The following is a 17,570-nucleotide window of genomic DNA, read 5'->3' on the forward strand; positions in this document are numbered from 1 at the left end:
ATGATCTCTTTATCAATAGAGCAGTTATAGCATAGGTAGTAGTGTTGTGCAAGCTTTCTCACGCTACACACCAATGAATCTTAAATCTGATGAAGAGTGACTGTCTGTAGAGGTGAAAGAATAGTTCAATCTCCATGCCATTTAGCTCTTGGCACTTCTGCTGAGACTGCCAGCAAAGGTGATAACTATAATGGTATTTTAAGTGTACATATCACACAACACCATCACCTCACTCATCAAACCATCAACTTCTAATCACTGCTGACTTTGGGATTTATTCAAATAGGGATTTAGAAGTAAAAAAGATTCTGTATTCCATGGGAGGTGCCTGTTGGGGCTCGGGGCTTCAGTCCAGTTCCCACTGAAGCCCCGAGCCCCGGCAGGTGTGCCCCAACTCTCAAACTTCTGAAGATTGTTGTATGCAGCTCTCAGAGGTTCAGTAAGTTTGGCCACCCCGTTATAGACTTATAGGAGACAATTGCTGAATTGCTAGGTGGCTGATTCTTGGTGGTGGTTATGTACACTGAAGTATTAACCACTCTGACAAATTAACTTTTTAAAAAAGTACGTCCATGAATAACTTTATTAATAGCTACAATGGAGAATTCTTTTAAAAATGTCTCCTAGGAATAGTAGGTGTATGTTTGGATTGATATACAATACATGAAAGAGGATACACACAAAGGAAAACCCAGTCTAGATTCTACTCTCATCAAGTAAGACCAATCACTCATGAAGACTTTTATATCCTCACAGCTCTCATATCAAGCCTTTCTGTGCTCAGAATCTCTTACCTCTATATCATTTCTAGACTCTATTCTTGCATTAAAATACGTACTAAACAGTATATGTAATGAGAAGAGTTTAAAACCTGACATGCTTCAAGTCTGCAGTTTCTCATTAACCAAGTGGAGGTGTTCTGTTTCCTTTTGTTCCAATCACTCCTAATCCTTGAATTAAATAATAGCAAGGACATCGGTGGGATTAGATCCACTGTGTTTAATATCAGACTGTTGATCGGACATGCACCACACTGGACTCTGGATGCAATACGGCTAAGAACCTCTGAGGCAAGCCTTTTACCTTCAGGAGACTTGCAGTATTTGTTATGCCACCTCCAATTTAAATATTCAATTAAATAGAAACATTTTGGCTGGTTTGATCTGGGATCTAGTTTATTTTCAACTCTGTGTCTTGGCCTGGAAGCTGCTTGGTTTGTAGATGATCTGTGACAGTTTCCATATAGCTTCAAATATACGCTCCTGAAATGTAGGTTTCTGTGAATATCCTTTTACTAGCACCATATTAAACTGATAGACTAACAAAAATAAGTCTTCTATTTATGGTACCATTCCTTCACTTATGGGCTAACATTTTCTGTATAGTCTTGGACGAAGAACAAGTTGCAACTTGTAATTTATTAGGTAGAAACACAATTTCTGCTATGTTTCAGAGTAGCAGCCGTGTTAGTCTGTATCCGCAAAAAGAAGAACAGGAGGACTTGTGGCACCTTAGAGACTAACAAATTTATTAGAGCATAAGCTTTCGTGGACTACAGCCCACTTCTTCGGATGCATATAGAATGGAACATATATTGAGGAGATATATATACACACATACAGAGAGCATAAACAGGTGGGAGTTGTCTTACCACCTCTGAGAGGCCAATTAATTAAGAGAAAAAAAACTTTTGAAGTGATAATCAAGCTAGCCCAGTACAGACAGACAGTTAGATAACAAGTGTGAGAATACTTACAAGGGGAGACAGATTCAATGTCTGTAATGGCTCAGCCATTCCCAGTCCTTATTCAAACCGGAGTTGATTGTGTCTAGTTTGCATATCAATTCTAGCTCAGCAGTTTCTCGTTGGAGTCTGTTTTTGAAGTTTTTCTGTTGTAATATAGCCACCCGCAGGTCTGTCACTGAATGACCAGACAGGTTAAAGTGTTCTCCCACTGGTTTTTGAGTATTTTGATTCCTGATGTCAGATTTGTGTCCATTAATTCTTTTGCGTAGAGACTGTCCGGTTTGGCCAATGTACATGGCAGAGGGGCATTGCTGGCACATGATGGCATATATCACATTGGTAGATGTGCAGGTGAACGAGCCCCTGATGGTATGGCTGATGTGATTAGGTCCTATGATGATGTCACTGGAATAGATATGTGGACAGAGTTGACATCGGGGTTTGTTACAAGGATAGGTTCCTGGGTTAGTGGTTTTGTTCAGTGATGTGTGGTTGCTGGTGAGTATTTGCTTTAGGTTGGGGGGTTGTCTGTAAGCGAGGACAGGTCTGTCTCCCAAGATCTGTGAGAGTAAAGGATCATCTTTCAGGATAGGTTGTAGATCTCTGATGATGCGCTGGAGAGGTTTTAGTTGGGGGCTGAAGGTGACAGCTAGTGGTGTTCTGTTATTTTCTTTGTTGGGCCTGTCTTGTAGGAGGTGACTTCTGGGTACTCGTCTGGCTCTGTCAATCTGTTTTTTCACTTCAGCAGGTGGGTATTGTAGTTTTAAGAATGCTTGATAGAGATCTTGTAGGTGCTTGTCTCTATCCGAGGGATTGGAGCAAATGCGGTTATATCTTAGAGCTTGGCTGTAGACAATGGATCGTGTGGTGTGTCCTGGATGGAAGCTGGAGGCAACTAAAACCTCTCCAGCGCATCATCAGAGATCTACAACCTATCCTGAAAGATGATCCTTTACTCTCACAGATCTTGGGAGACAGACCTGTCCTCGCTTACAGACAACCCCCCAACCTAAAGCAAATACTCACCAGCAACCACACATCACTGAACAAAACCACTAACCCAGGAACCTATCCTTGTAACAAACCCCGATGTCAACTCTGTCCACATATCTATTCCAGTGACATCATCATAGGACCTAATCACATCAGCCATACCATCAGGGGCTCGTTCACCTGCACATCTACCAATGTGATATATGCCATCATGTGCCAGCAATGCCCCTCTGCCATGTACATTGGCCAAACCGGACAGTCTCTACGCAAAAGAATTAATGGACACAAATCTGACATCAGGAATCAAAATACTCAAAAACCAGTGGGAGAACACTTTAACCTGTCTGGTCATTCAGTGACAGACCTGCGGGTGGCTATATTACAACAGAAAAACTTCAAAAACAGACTCCAACGAGAAACTGCTGAGCTAGAATTGATATGCAAACTAGACACAATCAACTCCGGTTTGAATAAGGACTGGGAATGGCTGAGCCATTACAGACATTGAATCTGTCTCCCCTTGTAAGTATTCTCACACTTGTTATCTAACTGTCTGTCTGTACTGGGCTAGCTTGATTATCACTTCAAAAGTTTTTTTTCTCTTAATTAATTGGCCTCTCAGAGGTGGTAAGACAACTCCCACCTGTTTATGCTCTCTGTATGTGTGTATATATATCTCCTCAATATATGTTCCATTCTATATGCATCCGAAGAAGTGGGCTGTAGTCCACGAAAGCTTATGCTCTAATAAATTTGTTAGTCTCTAAGGTGCCACAAGTCCTCCTGTTCTAATTTCTGCTATGTAGCCAATATATAGAGCCCCATTGGAGGAATTGCATGATTAGTTATGCAGGCATAGAAAATTTTTGAGTTGGTAATTAAGGAGAATGTGCAATTCCTTTGAGTCAACTACTGCTCAAAAAGAGAGAGCAAGTTTGGTGATTGTCTGTCACTGCTCCTGTCCAGTTTGAGTCTTAGGCTAAGTCCTTTTAGCCATATGTTGGCAAGGGACCTGTAGCTACCACCATTTTTAAAATGGCTTTCAAGAGTTAGATGATACTCATTAAAAATACTGATATCTGTAGAGGCCTTGTTTATACTAGTGTTTTCATCATTGCTAGCACCTATGGAGCAGCACTTGTGATAGTGTAGTGATGGTAATTAAAAACAAAAAACATGCACCTCTGTTGACTTGGCCTTTGAGGCCATAGTGGTCATATTCTTCCTTTGATGAAAGCAGAGGAAAGGTTTCTCTGTTCAAAGCTGTGTGTCTGCTTTGACTGAACCATCCTATGCATAAATCTGTTCTTTAAGGCTTTCTTTTGAGCCTGTTGACTCTAGGTAGTTTCTAAGCACATTGGGATAAAAAGACTGTTCTTCTATACCACTGCACTTTCTCATCCCTAGACTTCAAGTTTGTGGAATATAGGTTTTATGGGTAATGTTATAGAAGTACTTAGTCATGCATGATTCTTGACATAGACCAATGTCGACTTTTGCCTAACATCTTAGGACTTCTTTGAATGTAAATGGTGGCATTGAACTATATTGTATGTTGTCCTCTTCTTTAGATTTTAATAGATTGTGCTCTGCAATCATTTTAATGTAATTTTACCTTATTTGTGTTTGTAACCAGTACATATGGGAGGGCGCGAGATTTTGAGAAAGCATCCTAATCAATATTTACCTGTATTTCAAGGCATTGTATTGGACTTAATGCCTTTTCCATAAGTACACTTTTTTCTTTCCCATATGTGTTTACATCGTAAACTTCTGCTTAGAATCCCTTCTTATCTGTATTATTTATCCAAATATGTATACAGTACCTTGTTCTGCCAAAGTTTTTTAATTTTATTGCTTTCACTGGTTTCTTAAGGTTAAAATTGATTGCATATGTCTATGAAATAAGTTCTGCTAATGCCATATTTTGACTCATATTTTGAAAGTTTTATATTTATTGGACTTTTTATTCAAAAATTTAATTAGTTGGTTATTTTATTTTATCTTTGTTTTAGAACTCTTTGACAACTACATGCAGCAGGATGCACATGAGTTCTTAAACTATCTTTTAAACACAATTGCTGATATTTTACAAGAAGAGAGAAAACAGGACAAACAAAATGGCCGTCTACCTAATGGCAGTATCGACAATGAAAACAATAACAGCACACCAGATCCAACCTGGGTTCATGAGATCTTTCAGGGAACATTAACTAATGAAACCAGGTGTCTTACTTGTGAAACTGTAAGTCTGTATCTGTTTTATAGAAGAAATTCTTATTTCATACTCTCAGGAATCCATTTTTCTTTAAAATAATTTGAACTGCATATTTAAATTAAATTTTTTTTTACTCCTTTAGTTTCAAGATTCATGCAGATGGTAAGTGTATTTTTGTAAGCTTTAAATGTAACTATCCGTATGATCCACTAAATATTAGTGAGTGATTAAAATTTTTTTTAAATGAGTGATCACTGAATGAGTTATGGGAAGGAACCCTTATTGGTCAGTGAAAGAGTACTGAGCAAACTGTTGCATGAAAAATCTGCATTTGGATTTTTGAACTGTGCCCTCATAATCAGCTTCAGAATTTAGATAATGTTTTAAAAATAAGGATTAAAAGTTTGGAAGGGCCTGAATATAGTTATATGTAAATCCACCTTTTTTTGTTTTCATTGTTAATCCTTTTACTTCTAATAGGTTAGATTTAATAGTAAACTATTTCAGATTTAGATTTAAAACATTGCTATCATTCAACATACACATTTATATTCTATAACTAAATACATCTTCCCAGGTGAGCTTGATCAGTTTTTAATTTGCCAAATTTGCTTAACATGCTAAAATCAATATGACAGAATTCCATTGTACCTCTAGTGTTCAAAATTGGCCCGTTTTTTCTCATTTATTTAGATAGACAAGTCTTGAATATAGAGAGATGTTTCTCCCCAGGATACTATCAAGTGCTTGCTATTCCAGCTCTGGTCTAGAGGATCAGCTCAAGTCTCAAATAGGTTCCCTACTTAAAATAAGATATTAGAATGATGACTGTAAAATATATAACTTAAACATTGCATCTGCATAGATCGGGGTCCCCAATGCGGTGCCCCCGGGCGCCATGGTGCCCGCCGGGGCATCTATGTGCACCTGCCTACTGGCCGCCGGACAAGCAGCCACCAAAATGCTTCCGAGAAGCGGCAACGTCAAGAAGTGTTGCTGCCGAAATGCTGCCGCTTTTCAGCGGCAACGCCTCTTGATGACACTACTTCTGGCGGCTGCTTCTAACTGGCCACGGCGACAAAGTGAGGGAGTTACAAAGGCCCCATTTTGACACTTTTTTTAGGGCAACCGGAACTGTAAGTCACTGTCACCCTTCTGCTTTAGCAAAAGAAATATTTTTGGTACTACACTCTGTATACACATTTTTGGTGCTCTCTGCCGCCCCAGTCTGTTAGCCAGCCAAACAAACTCCTCCTCACTTTGCCAGTCCTAACTTTGCTCTGCAGGTTAACCCTTGATGTATTTCAGTTCCCTAACTGTCCAGAAGCATGTCTGTGCAGCATCCAGCCCCTGGATACCTGTGTCTCCAAAGAGACAGAATACACACCAGCCTGTTGGCTTAGCTGTGGATCCACACCTCACTTAACAGCACTGAGATGAATTTATAATAAAACAAGAATAAGTTTTTTATTAATTTGATTCTAAGCAGCGATAACAGAAAATTGTTACAGATAAAACAAAAATATAATCACGCTTTCTAGTGACTAAAATTTAACAGATTACAATCCTTGTCCAAGGCAGTTTTCTCACCTACAGCTACTTTTTTAATATCGCCAGCCCTAAGTAGTTGGGGAATCCACCGTTCATAGAATGTAAAGAATGCTGACCTCTTTCCCCATAAGTTCCTCATGGAGGAGCCCATGAAGACAGAAACAATTTCTGACTGGCGAGACACCCCTTCCCCCCAAAATAGGTAGGAATGGCCCCTCTTATTTGGTTCTGGGCAGTTCCAAGACCTCTGTCTCCCTTCTGACTCCAAGAGACATTAGAGAACAGAGCTAAGACAGATGAGGGAAAAGAGACACACATGCTACCATAAGGACAAGAGGGAAGATCCTCTGACTAAGACTTCTAAAAAGAGGTAGAAGTCTCCATCCCATACCAAGTCATTGGGAGCTTTGTGCTCTGGAGTGGGACCATCCAGTACCAGGAAGGACCAGTCTGGGACTTCCTCAAATGAAAAAACAGCAGTACCTCCAGTACTGGGAGTGGTTCTTTGGCACCAAAACCCACTTTGGTATCCCTAGATCTGATGCCTTCTACTTCAATAGCTTGAGCTATGGAAACTACTCCATTGACTTTGGCTCGCTTCTCGACTCCAGTGTTCTCAGAATATATGTTCCATTCCTTTCCAGACCCCAACATGTGATGCCAGAATGGTAGCTGGTACCAGTATCCCTATAGTATTCCTCCCCATCCTCATGTAAAAGTAGGTGTTGAAACACGGTACTATCAACAACAGGGTGCTCACATTGGATCTGAGCTTCACAACTTAAGAATCATAAGAGAGCTATGACAGACACCCACTCCTGGACGGTGCTGTGAAGGGTTCTTTGAGAGGATTGAGCCTAGACAGAACATCGGGTGTCTCCAAGGTATCTCACTACTCTTATATGAAAGAGTACCCCACTATGCCTTCTGGTACCTAGTATTGTACCAAGGCCCTGCACCAAGGAGGTATGAGATCCCACAATGGTAGTATTGGGGCCTGGAAGATCTGTGAAACTACTGCCCAGTAAAGTCTCTTGTCTAACAAGAGGATAAAGGCGATCCAGGGTTCTGAGAGAAGAGGAAGAGCTTCATCAGCCTCCTGAAGACATGCAATTATAGCAGCATAAGGAAGAAGAGAAGAGCAACAGGAGCAGGAGGATTATATGCTAGTGACCTTATCCTCCTCTTGCCGAGACAAGGGGGTGATTCCAGCTTCACCACCACATCCAGATTACACAAAGGCCTTACTTAAGAGTGTGACAGAGTTGCTACAGGTCCCCCTGGAAGAGGTCCAGAAAGCACCATACAAACTGCTGGACATCTTGAATAGCATGAGTCTGAGTTGTGCCCCTATTAAGACCATCCTCTAACCTACCAGCACTCTTTGGCAGATGCTTGCCATGATCCCACCAGTATACCTGTGGGCTGAAAACAGACATTTTGTACCTGTGAAAGGGTCAGAGTACCTATTCTTTCTCCCACCTCCCAACTTGTTGGTAGTGTCATTGGCCACCAACATAGCAGAGAGACAAACCAGGACTACGCCACACAAGAAAGAAGTAAAGAGTCTTGACCTCTTTGGGGAAAAAAGCATATCCTTGGTTTCCATACATTTTTGTGTGTCAAACTGCCAAGCATTGATGGCCAAGTATGATTTTACCATCTACCACAGGGACACTCATCCTTTACTTCCCAACTACCGCCATTGGAAATTGGTGTTTTGGCAGGACCTTCAAAAGCACACGCCAACTGTCCGTCCATATCTACACATCCCCTCTGGTTTTACTTCCCTTTGAAGGCTAACTTTCCCATTACCTATCTGCCTGGACAGAATTCACAATGGAAAGGTGGGTAGTAGAGGTTATCTCCTTAGGATACACCATCAATCTGCTTCCTTCCCCAACCTCCATCCATTTTCTGGGACATTTTTCATGAGAGGAGTCTTCTGTAAGAGGTAGAGTTGCTCTTTGAACTGAGGGCAATGGAACTAGTGCCTTCGACAGCAAGGAGAAAGGGGTTTTACTTGGGGTACTTCCTCATCCCCCAAAAGGCAGGAGGATGGAAACCCATTCTCAGGGAACTGAACAAATTAATACGCCACCAAAAGTTCAGAGTGGTGACCCTGCCATCAATTATCTCATCTCTTTACGGCCCTCATTTTCAAAGATGCCTACTTTCACGTGTTTCAGAGTAGCAGCCGTGTTAGTCTGTATCCGCAAAAAGAACAGGAGTACTTGTGGCACCTTAGAGACTAACAAATTTATTAGAGCATAAGCTTTCGTGGACTACAGCCCACTTCATCCGAAGTCTCTAAGGTGCCACAAGTACTCCTGTTCTTTTTACTTTCACGTGGACGTTCATTGGGCACCCAGGGAATTCTTGAGATTTGTGGCCAGTCAAAAGTGGTACAGGGGTCTCATCTTTGTACTCTTGACAGTGCTGAAAGTGTTTGATCAAGGTGCTGTCAGTGGTGGCAGCTCACTTTCATCAATGAAGGAGTGACCGTTTATCCTTACTTTAATGATTTGGCTCCTAAAGGAACAATCTTGCCAGGAAACACAAGAAGCAACCACCAAGCTTCTACGTTATTTGATAGGTTGGGTTTTAAAGTGAATCTGGAGATGTCTACCCCGTAAACCTCACAATCGATAGAATTTATCAGAGCAAGGCTGGATGCTGTTATAACCAGGGCATATGTACTACATGACCACTTCTTCTCCATCATCTGACTAGTTCAGTGAAGCTGGATGAGTCCCAGGGCATCCACATGATCCTGCTTGGCGCTATTGGGTCATATGGACACAAGTACCTATCTCATCCGGTTTGCAAAGCTTTATCTCTGATATCTGCAAGCCTGGTTGTGAACGGTTTACACTGGGCAAGCACAGTCTCTACTTGTTAGTCCTGATTCCCAAAAGGGTCTTAACCTCCCATACTTGGTGGGAGGATAGAGGAAAAAGTAGTGCTGTTCAACTCCCCACTTTCAGCAAAGACTATAACCACAGATGTACACCTTTTAGGTTGGGGAGCACACTTGGAGGGCCAGATTGGTTGAGCCGTATGGTCCTCTCAGGAGTCTGTGCTTCACATCAATGTGTAAGAGCAGCTGGACTAGCCTGCGAACAATTCTCCCTCGTATCTGTGGCCAGTTAATCTGGGTGTTTTTGGATGTGATGGCAGCCTATTACATCAACAAGCAAGGAGGAGCACACTCCTCAGCTTTGTGTGGATCCGTTGCCCTTGGAATTATAGCATTCCCAAGTATATTACCCTGACGGCTGTCCACCTGCCAGGAATCCAAAACATTCTGGTAGATTCTGTAAGCAGACATTTCTCCACAGAACTTGAATGAGACCAGCATGACCCAACTTCCTGGGGGATGTTATGGGTGTGGGATCTTGCATCCACAGATCGCGTCATGTCCCATGTGAACAAGTGCCAGGTGATTTGGGTGATGTTTTTCTCATGTAATGGTCAGGAGCCCTGAAACACTCGTTCCCTCCAAATTACCTTATTACTTTAGGTGTTGAAGAAAATCAGAATGTACAAGGTGCAAGTCACCCTCATAGCATCAGGTTGGGATCATCATTTCTGGTACCCTATTCTTTTGCAACTGTCCTGACCTCCTCACTGCCTTCCCCTGGATATTAGCCTAGGGCAAAGGACGGACTTGCCAACCCAAGTCAGCTATGCTTCACCTGAGGGGATGGTATTTGGTTGGATGTCAGTGTTAGAAAAGGCCTGTTTAGCAGATGTACAGGCTATTTTGAGCAGCAATAGAAAGGGACTCTACGGGAAATTTTACAAATTAAAATGGAGAAGATTTGCGTTTTGTTGTTTTAATAGACAAGGAATTTCCTCCTTTTGAGCAAAGAATCCACGTGCAGTGAACTACCTCTGCTACTTAAAATCTTCAGGGCTATTGTTTGGGTCTCTCAGGGTACACCTGGTGGCCATCTGTGCTTGTCATCTGCTTAGGCTATGTCTACACTACACACCACTGGTGACAGCATGTAGTATATGTGTAGCTACATGCCCAAGTAGAAAGCAGGCTGCATCCACGCTGTATTGTATAGCTACTTGCGTCAGTGAAAGACTCTGGCAAGGGAGGGGTAGCAGGGAAAGGCTCCAGCAGTGAGGAGCTGCCAGAGCCTTTCCCCAATGCCTCCTTGCTTCCTGAGTGTTTCCCTGCCATGGGGACGAGCTTTGGCAACTCTCTGTGATGGGGAAAAGCTCTATCAATGAGGAGGCAGCAAGAAACTATACTGCTAAAAATAGTGTAGACATGGGAGCCACTGCTTCAGCGTGTAGAAAGCTGTCTAGGGTGCATACCTTCAGGGTTCAGGTCTGTCTTTTTACATTCCAAAGCAGTGCAGCACCATCTACATTGCTATTTATACCCATGCTAGGGAGGCATAGTGCATGTATTCTACATGCCACTGTGAAGAGTGTGCAACATAGATGTACACTTACTCTGTATTTTCTCACCTAGTCACTGCCCACTTCCTGAAAGATGTCATTCTAGACTTCCCTCCAGTGGCAAAACATGTACTAGCCTGGGACTTGAACCTTGTTTTATCAACCCTTACTAAGTCACTGTTCAAGTCCCTGGTATCCTGCTCTCTACTACATATCTCCATGAAGATAGCATTTTTGGTCACTATCATCTCAGTCAGAGTCTAAGACAGGGGTCAGCAACCTTTCAGAAGTGGTGTGCCGAGTCTTCATTTATTCACTCTAATTTAAGGTTTTGTGTGCCAGTAATACATTTTAATGTTTTTATAAGGTCTCTCTCTACAAGTCTATAATATATAACTAAACTATTGTCGTATGTAAAGTAAATAAGGTTTTTAAAATGTTTAAGAAGCTTCATTTAAAATTAAATTAAAATGCAGAGCCCCCTGGACTGGTGGCCAGGACCCGGGCAGTGTGAGTGCCATTGAAAATCCGCTCGCGTGCCGCCTTTGGCACGCATGCCGTAGGTTGCCTACCCCTGGTCTAAGAGCTAGGCAGTGCTCATGGCTTATTCCCCGTTCCTTCTCCTACCCCCTGCCCCGATACAGTTCTCTACTAGGCCAAGGTATCCATGAGACTACATCTGAAATTCATTCCTAAGGTGGTGTCAGATTTTCACATGAACTAAAGTATCCAGCTACTGTTTTTAACAGTAAACCTCTTTCTAGCAGGGAAGAGGTCGCATGGCACTTACTGGATGTTTGTAGGGCTCTTACCTTTTACCTGCAAAGGATGAAATTACTTCAAATGTCATAGACTGTCATTTGCGGAACAAATGAAAGGAGAAGCCATTTCGTACCAGAAACAGTTGAAATAGATCTCAGAGTGCATCCTACTCTGCTACAAGATTAACATCTCCCTTGAGGGCATTGTGAGAGCACACTTGACTAGAGCTCAGGCAGCATCTGAAGTGTCCCTTAGAGTTATCCCCCTTACTGACATCTGCACAGCAGCAAATTGGAGTTTTGTACACATCTTTGCGAGACACTATCCCTTGGTGCAAGCAGCTGCTTGTGATGGTGCTTTAGGCAGAGCAGTTCTGCAATCTATTGTGTCATAGGACACCAGGCACCCACCTCCTTTAAAGGGACACTGCTTGTGAATGAACTGAAGTGCACTACACATAAGACAAATTAATTGGAGAAGGAGGGGTTGGTTACTTTGTAATAACTTCAGTTCTTTAAGATGTTGTCCCTATGTCTAGTGCAGTGGTCTCCAAACTTTTTTGATCGCGCACCCCATCAGTAAAAAAATGTTGAGCACTCACCCCCTGCTCCCGGCCGAACGGTGGAAGCAAAAATAAATAAATAAATAAAAGCCACTCAGGTGGCGCTCCTCCTACCGCACCCCCTCTACCCCCGAAGGATACTCTTACGCACACCCCACTTTGGAGACCACTGGTCTAGTGCACTGCCTGTCCTCATTCCCCATTGCCTGGTTTCCCCCTACTGGGGACTGACGGTAGTGAAGAAACTAAGTTGCTGGTGGTTTGGCAGCCTCCTTTATTCCCTAAATGCAGAGTGCAAGGAGAGTGGTGGCACATGCATATGGATCAGGCAGACAGTGCTAAGGAAAAATCTCCAGTCCTGGGTGTATGGAGCACCTGTGCAACCCAAAATTGCACTTCACAAAGGGACAGCACATCTTGAACTGAAGTTACTACATGGGGAGTAACCTATCCTTATGGAAGGTGTACCACCTCAGAGTCATGGACACTGGGCCAATATGCCTTGGCCGATCCTATGGATTTGAAGGAGGAATATATATGTTAGACAATTCCCTTCACACTCCTTTGTCGCTTTGCTATTATTCACATGTGCTTCAGTGTGGGTTAGGGTTCTCATTTACATCTCCACATACTTCAAGGTTTCTTGATTCTGCAGGAGATGAGGCAGCCTGATACTATCCCTCCTTTCCTCCTCTTGTCCCAGCCAGAATACACATAGCATTGGACATGAGCGTCTTGGGATAGGGAGCACACAAGGATGCCTTCTCAGCACAGCACAAAAACACTCAATGCAATTGGGTTAGCATTTCTTGGTGTTCAGAAGGTTAATTCAAGGAAAATACACCCTCATAAAGTGAGGCACATCAATAGTTGCGTACTTGAATCAGCAGTATGACATGAAAAAACCCACTCTGCTTAGGGAGTCTGTCTCTTTTGCAGTTCTGCTTTCAGTAGGGCCTTATTTAATCTGGGCCACCTTAAATGCACAGTGAATTTGCTAAACTGATACAAGTTTCTTCCAGAGGAGTGGTCATTAAAGGCAGAGATATTACACCATTTCTTAAGGATCTGTTCTATCTCCATTGTTGACCTGTTGGCAATATATTTCCATGACAAACTCTCTCCTTTTTAAAAATGTATCTGGACATAGAAACACCAGCTAAAGGCATGCTTTACTGTTCCAAGGAATTTTCCTTGGCTTATACATTTCCTCCCTTCCTGGTCATATTAAATAATAATATTTTGTATTACTGTAGCACTTAAGAGCCCTAGTCATGGAGCAGCACTGCATTGTGCTAGGTGTTGTACAAATACAGAACAAAAAATATTGTCTCTGCCCCAAAGAGCTTACAATCTAAGTATAAGACAAGAGACAACAGATGAATACAGACAGACAGATCTGGGAGTACAAGAAAACAGCAAAACAGTATTGGTCAGCATGATAGGCAGTTAAGTGTCTTAAACAGCACTAGTCATCCCGTGACTCCTTTAATCCTAATTTCCCCAGACTGGCCAAGGGAAGGTGTTGCCTAGATCTGCTGATGCTTTCCCAAGGGGTATAAATCCCTCTGCTCTCATGCTGACACCATCTTGGGCCCAGTAATGCCTAGAACCCAAGTGTATTAAATCTTTTTGAATTGGTCCACAACAGGGCACTCCTGAAGTGGTAAAGCATCTCCGGATGCCCTGACCATAAGAACGGCCATACTGGGTCAGACAAAAGGTCCATCTAGCCCAGTATCCTGTCTTACGACAGTGGCCAATGCCAGGTGCACCAGAGGGAATGAACAGAACAGGTAATCATCAAGTGACCCATTCCCCGACGCTCATTCCTAGCTTCTGGCAAACAGAGGCTAAAGACACCATCCCTGCCCATTCTGGCTAATAGTCATTGATGAACCTATCCTCTATGAATTTATCTAGTTCTTTTTTGAACCCTGTTAGTCTTGGCCTTCACAATATCCTCTGGCAAAGAGTTACACAGATTGACTGTGCGTTGTGTGAAGGAATACTTCCTTTTGTTTGTTTTAAACCTGCTGCCAATTAATTTCCCCTAGTTCCTGTGTTATATGAGAGAATAAATAACACTTCCTTATTTACCATGCTGCACCCACAAAAAAGAGAAAACGAACGAGGTACAATGAGGTGAAGGTGGCACTTTCCACATGATACAGGATAAGCCTTTTTTTAGAAAAAGAATCAGAATTGCCCCCATATTAGATTTTCTACAGAAGATTTTCCATTGAAGACCCTTTTACATTAAAGGCTCTGCACTTCAGAATCTTCAGCAGTCTTGCAGAGGTGGTGTACAGTGGAATCTTTCCTTTGCCTTTCAGATAGACCCTCATTGGTTCTAGGGCAACTGTACTTAATCCCCTTAGGGTTGTGCAAACCGCCCTTCAAGATTTTCCATTTGGTAGATTTGTGGTTCTGCCTTCTGACATTAGTTCCGGATAGCAATCAGGTTGGCCAAGAAAATTAGAATTCTTGTACTTCACCTTAGTCCTCCATATTTGCTATTCCCTAGTGACAAGATGCTCTTCAACACTTATCTTAGTTTTTGCCAAAATCCCTGTCTTCCTTTCCCCTAACCAATGTACCACTTTCCAAGCTTCTGTCCTGATCCTAAATCAGAAAGGGAAAAGTCTACCACACCTTAGATTTCAAAAGGACTTAAGTATGTACACCTCTACCCCGATATAATGCGACCCGATATAACACGAATTCGGATATAACGCAGTAAAGCAGCACTCCGGGGGGTGGGGCTGCGCATTCCGGCGGATCAAAGCAAGTTCGATATAACGCGGTTTCACCTATAACACGGTAAGATTTTTTGGCTCCTGAGGACAGCGTTATATCGGGGTAGAGGTGTACTTAAATCAGAAAGATTGAGGTGAATGCATCCTCTTTTCTTCTCGTTCAAGGATAAGATCTAGTATCTAGCAATGGAAATTGTCAGTAATGGTGAGGTTAATCACTACAATCAATTTTGGTTATAGTTTATTGCAGATTTATTTTAATAATCCGTCTTTTTTGTCCCTGCAGATAAGCAGCAAAGATGAAGATTTTTTAGACCTTTCTGTTGATGTAGAGCAAAATACATCAATTACTCACTGCTTAAGGTACATGCACAAACAAATGCTTATATATTTATTTGAGTCTTTAATCTGTCACCATGTTAACTAATAATAAATTGATGAAGATGAAAAGGAAGAAGTAAAGCAAAATAGCTCAGGTTAATTTGATAGTCCAAATGTTAATTTTACATGCTTATTGTCCCTGTTCATTTAAAATGACCATGTAAACTCATGATGTAAAACAGTATGATTTTTATTTTGTTTAAAAATCAGTATATATTTCAAAATCAAGGAGTAGTTTCTACATCTTGCATTTCCCTTTCTGTTATATTCAGGGGTTTCAGCAATACAGAAACTCTGTGCAGTGAATACAAATATTACTGTGAAGAATGTCGCAGTAAACAGGAAGCACATAAAAGGTATAGTGTACTTAGAAAATATATATTTCCATTTTTGAAACTTGTTAATGATTTTTTCAAAAAAAAAAAATTCCCTCTGATTCTGTGGATGCTTATCATGAATAACTTACTGATTTGTACTCCACTTACTTTGAGTTCAATGGAAATATTCAGATGAGTAATGTTACTTATATGCATAAGTGTTTGGTTTGGGCTCTTGATCATCTTGATTTATTTCAAGGAAAGATTACAGCTTGTCTTTTAGGAACAAAACCAACTAGAAACGATGGGTGAAAATCAAGCTGTAAAACAGTGACAATCATACATTTTGCATGACTTTTTAAACTTGTATATATTTTTCTTAGCTATAATATTAAGTTGCGAAAAGATGGTAAGATCAAAAACATTAATGGCATTACTTAGTAGAGGTAGCATACATAGAATAATTCAGATTAACCGTATAGCTCTTAACATCTATCATAAGAGAGATTCATAGCAATAGTTGACAAACCTGTATTTTTCAATCAGAATTAATCTTGTAATAATATCACCATTTTTACTTTTTTCTCTTTTCTTATAAATTTAAGTTATTATATTAAACTACTACCTGACATAGTCCTTCCAAAAAGCAGCACAAAGTTTCTTGGAAGACTGAAATATTTTCTGTTTAGAAAAAATTCTTGCCCTTTGCCTAACATTGTAATATTTTTCTTTCACCTTTTAAGAACATTTTTACTGAAAATGATTTGTTTTTTATTAGGGAGACAACCAGCCCCCTGCAGGTGAGGTAATGTGTATTGGACCAACTTATGTTGGTGAAAGAGACAAGCTTTTGAGCAACACAGAGCTCTTCATCAGGTCTGGGAAAGATGTTCAGAATGCTTTTTATTAGTTTCTCTTGCACAGGTTTTATTTTATTTTATTTATTTATTTATGCACTGAAATTTTTTTTCAAAATAAAATTCCATTATGTGAAACATAACTCATCTGTATTAGTTCACATATGCTGGCGAGGGCTTATTAGTTGTGAAAGCAACCAATTACGTGTTACTGCACAGTGTGACACAACTCACAGGATCACTCTCAAACAAAATTAATAGATGCATTGACAGTGTTATATTCATACCTGTACATCAAGCACCATATAATTCTTAATAGGCCACAAAACAGCAGGAGCACAGAACAACAAAATGCATTACTGTGGCTCACTATTACAGTGATTTTTCAAAGCTTCCCTAAGCTGTATAGTGCAATGAACAGGGCATGGACAGTCAGGCCTAGTGGTCAGACCCAGACTCAGACCCATTGGCTGAAGCCAAGGGTCAAAACCAAAGATAATGTCAGGTACCAAACCAAAGTTCAGAGTCAGAGATGGTGTCAGGTGGCAAGCCAGAGGTCAGAGCTGGAGACAGAGTCAGAGGTAAGGTGGAGGAGCAGGGACCTGGTGTGTAGGGCAGGACAGCAGGAACTGGAAGTAGACAAGAGTCTGTGATAGGAGGACAGAAACCAGGAACAAGCAGGAATGCAGGACTCAGGAGTCAGGTAGGGAAGAGGGGTCAGTAGTAGTAGCCAGTCAGCTAGTTGCTCAGACAACTTCCTGGTTTATATAGAACCCTTCAACCAGACAGGGGGCTGGATGTTTCCCCAGTTGGGAGTTTTGGGGGCAGGGCCCTCTGCAAGCTAACCCTTTGCTGGACCCTCTCCTGATTAACCAGGTGAGCTTCTGGATGTTGGTCGTCACCTTGGCACTACCTAGGGACATGTTGGCCCGAGTTTGAAGCCCATGATTTTTCACATCTAGCTCCACGTTCAGTTGTTTTAATAGCCCTTCTGTCTGGCTGTT

At 41.6% G+C, this 17,570-nt stretch overlaps 1 protein-coding gene across 4 annotated transcripts in view; it reads left to right on the top strand.

The window, feature by feature from the left end:
* The window catches only part of USP12 (ubiquitin specific peptidase 12), a 65,493-nt gene that overhangs the window by 29,825 nt on the left and 18,098 nt on the right, over positions 1-17,570 (top strand). For all 4 annotated transcript variants that reach the window (XM_024105384.3, XM_024105381.3, XM_008168879.4 and 1 more), the window contains 3 exons: positions 4,756-4,985; positions 15,298-15,374; positions 15,665-15,748. In XM_024105384.3, coding sequence (XP_023961152.1) covers positions 4,756-4,985; positions 15,298-15,374; positions 15,665-15,748 — 391 coding nt within the window. The remainder of the gene's footprint in view (positions 1-4,755; positions 4,986-15,297; positions 15,375-15,664; positions 15,749-17,570) is intronic.

Source organism: Chrysemys picta, chromosome 1, assembly GCF_011386835.1.
Source record: "Chrysemys picta bellii isolate R12L10 chromosome 1, ASM1138683v2, whole genome shotgun sequence".
NCBI lineage: Eukaryota > Metazoa > Chordata > Testudines > Emydidae > Chrysemys > Chrysemys picta.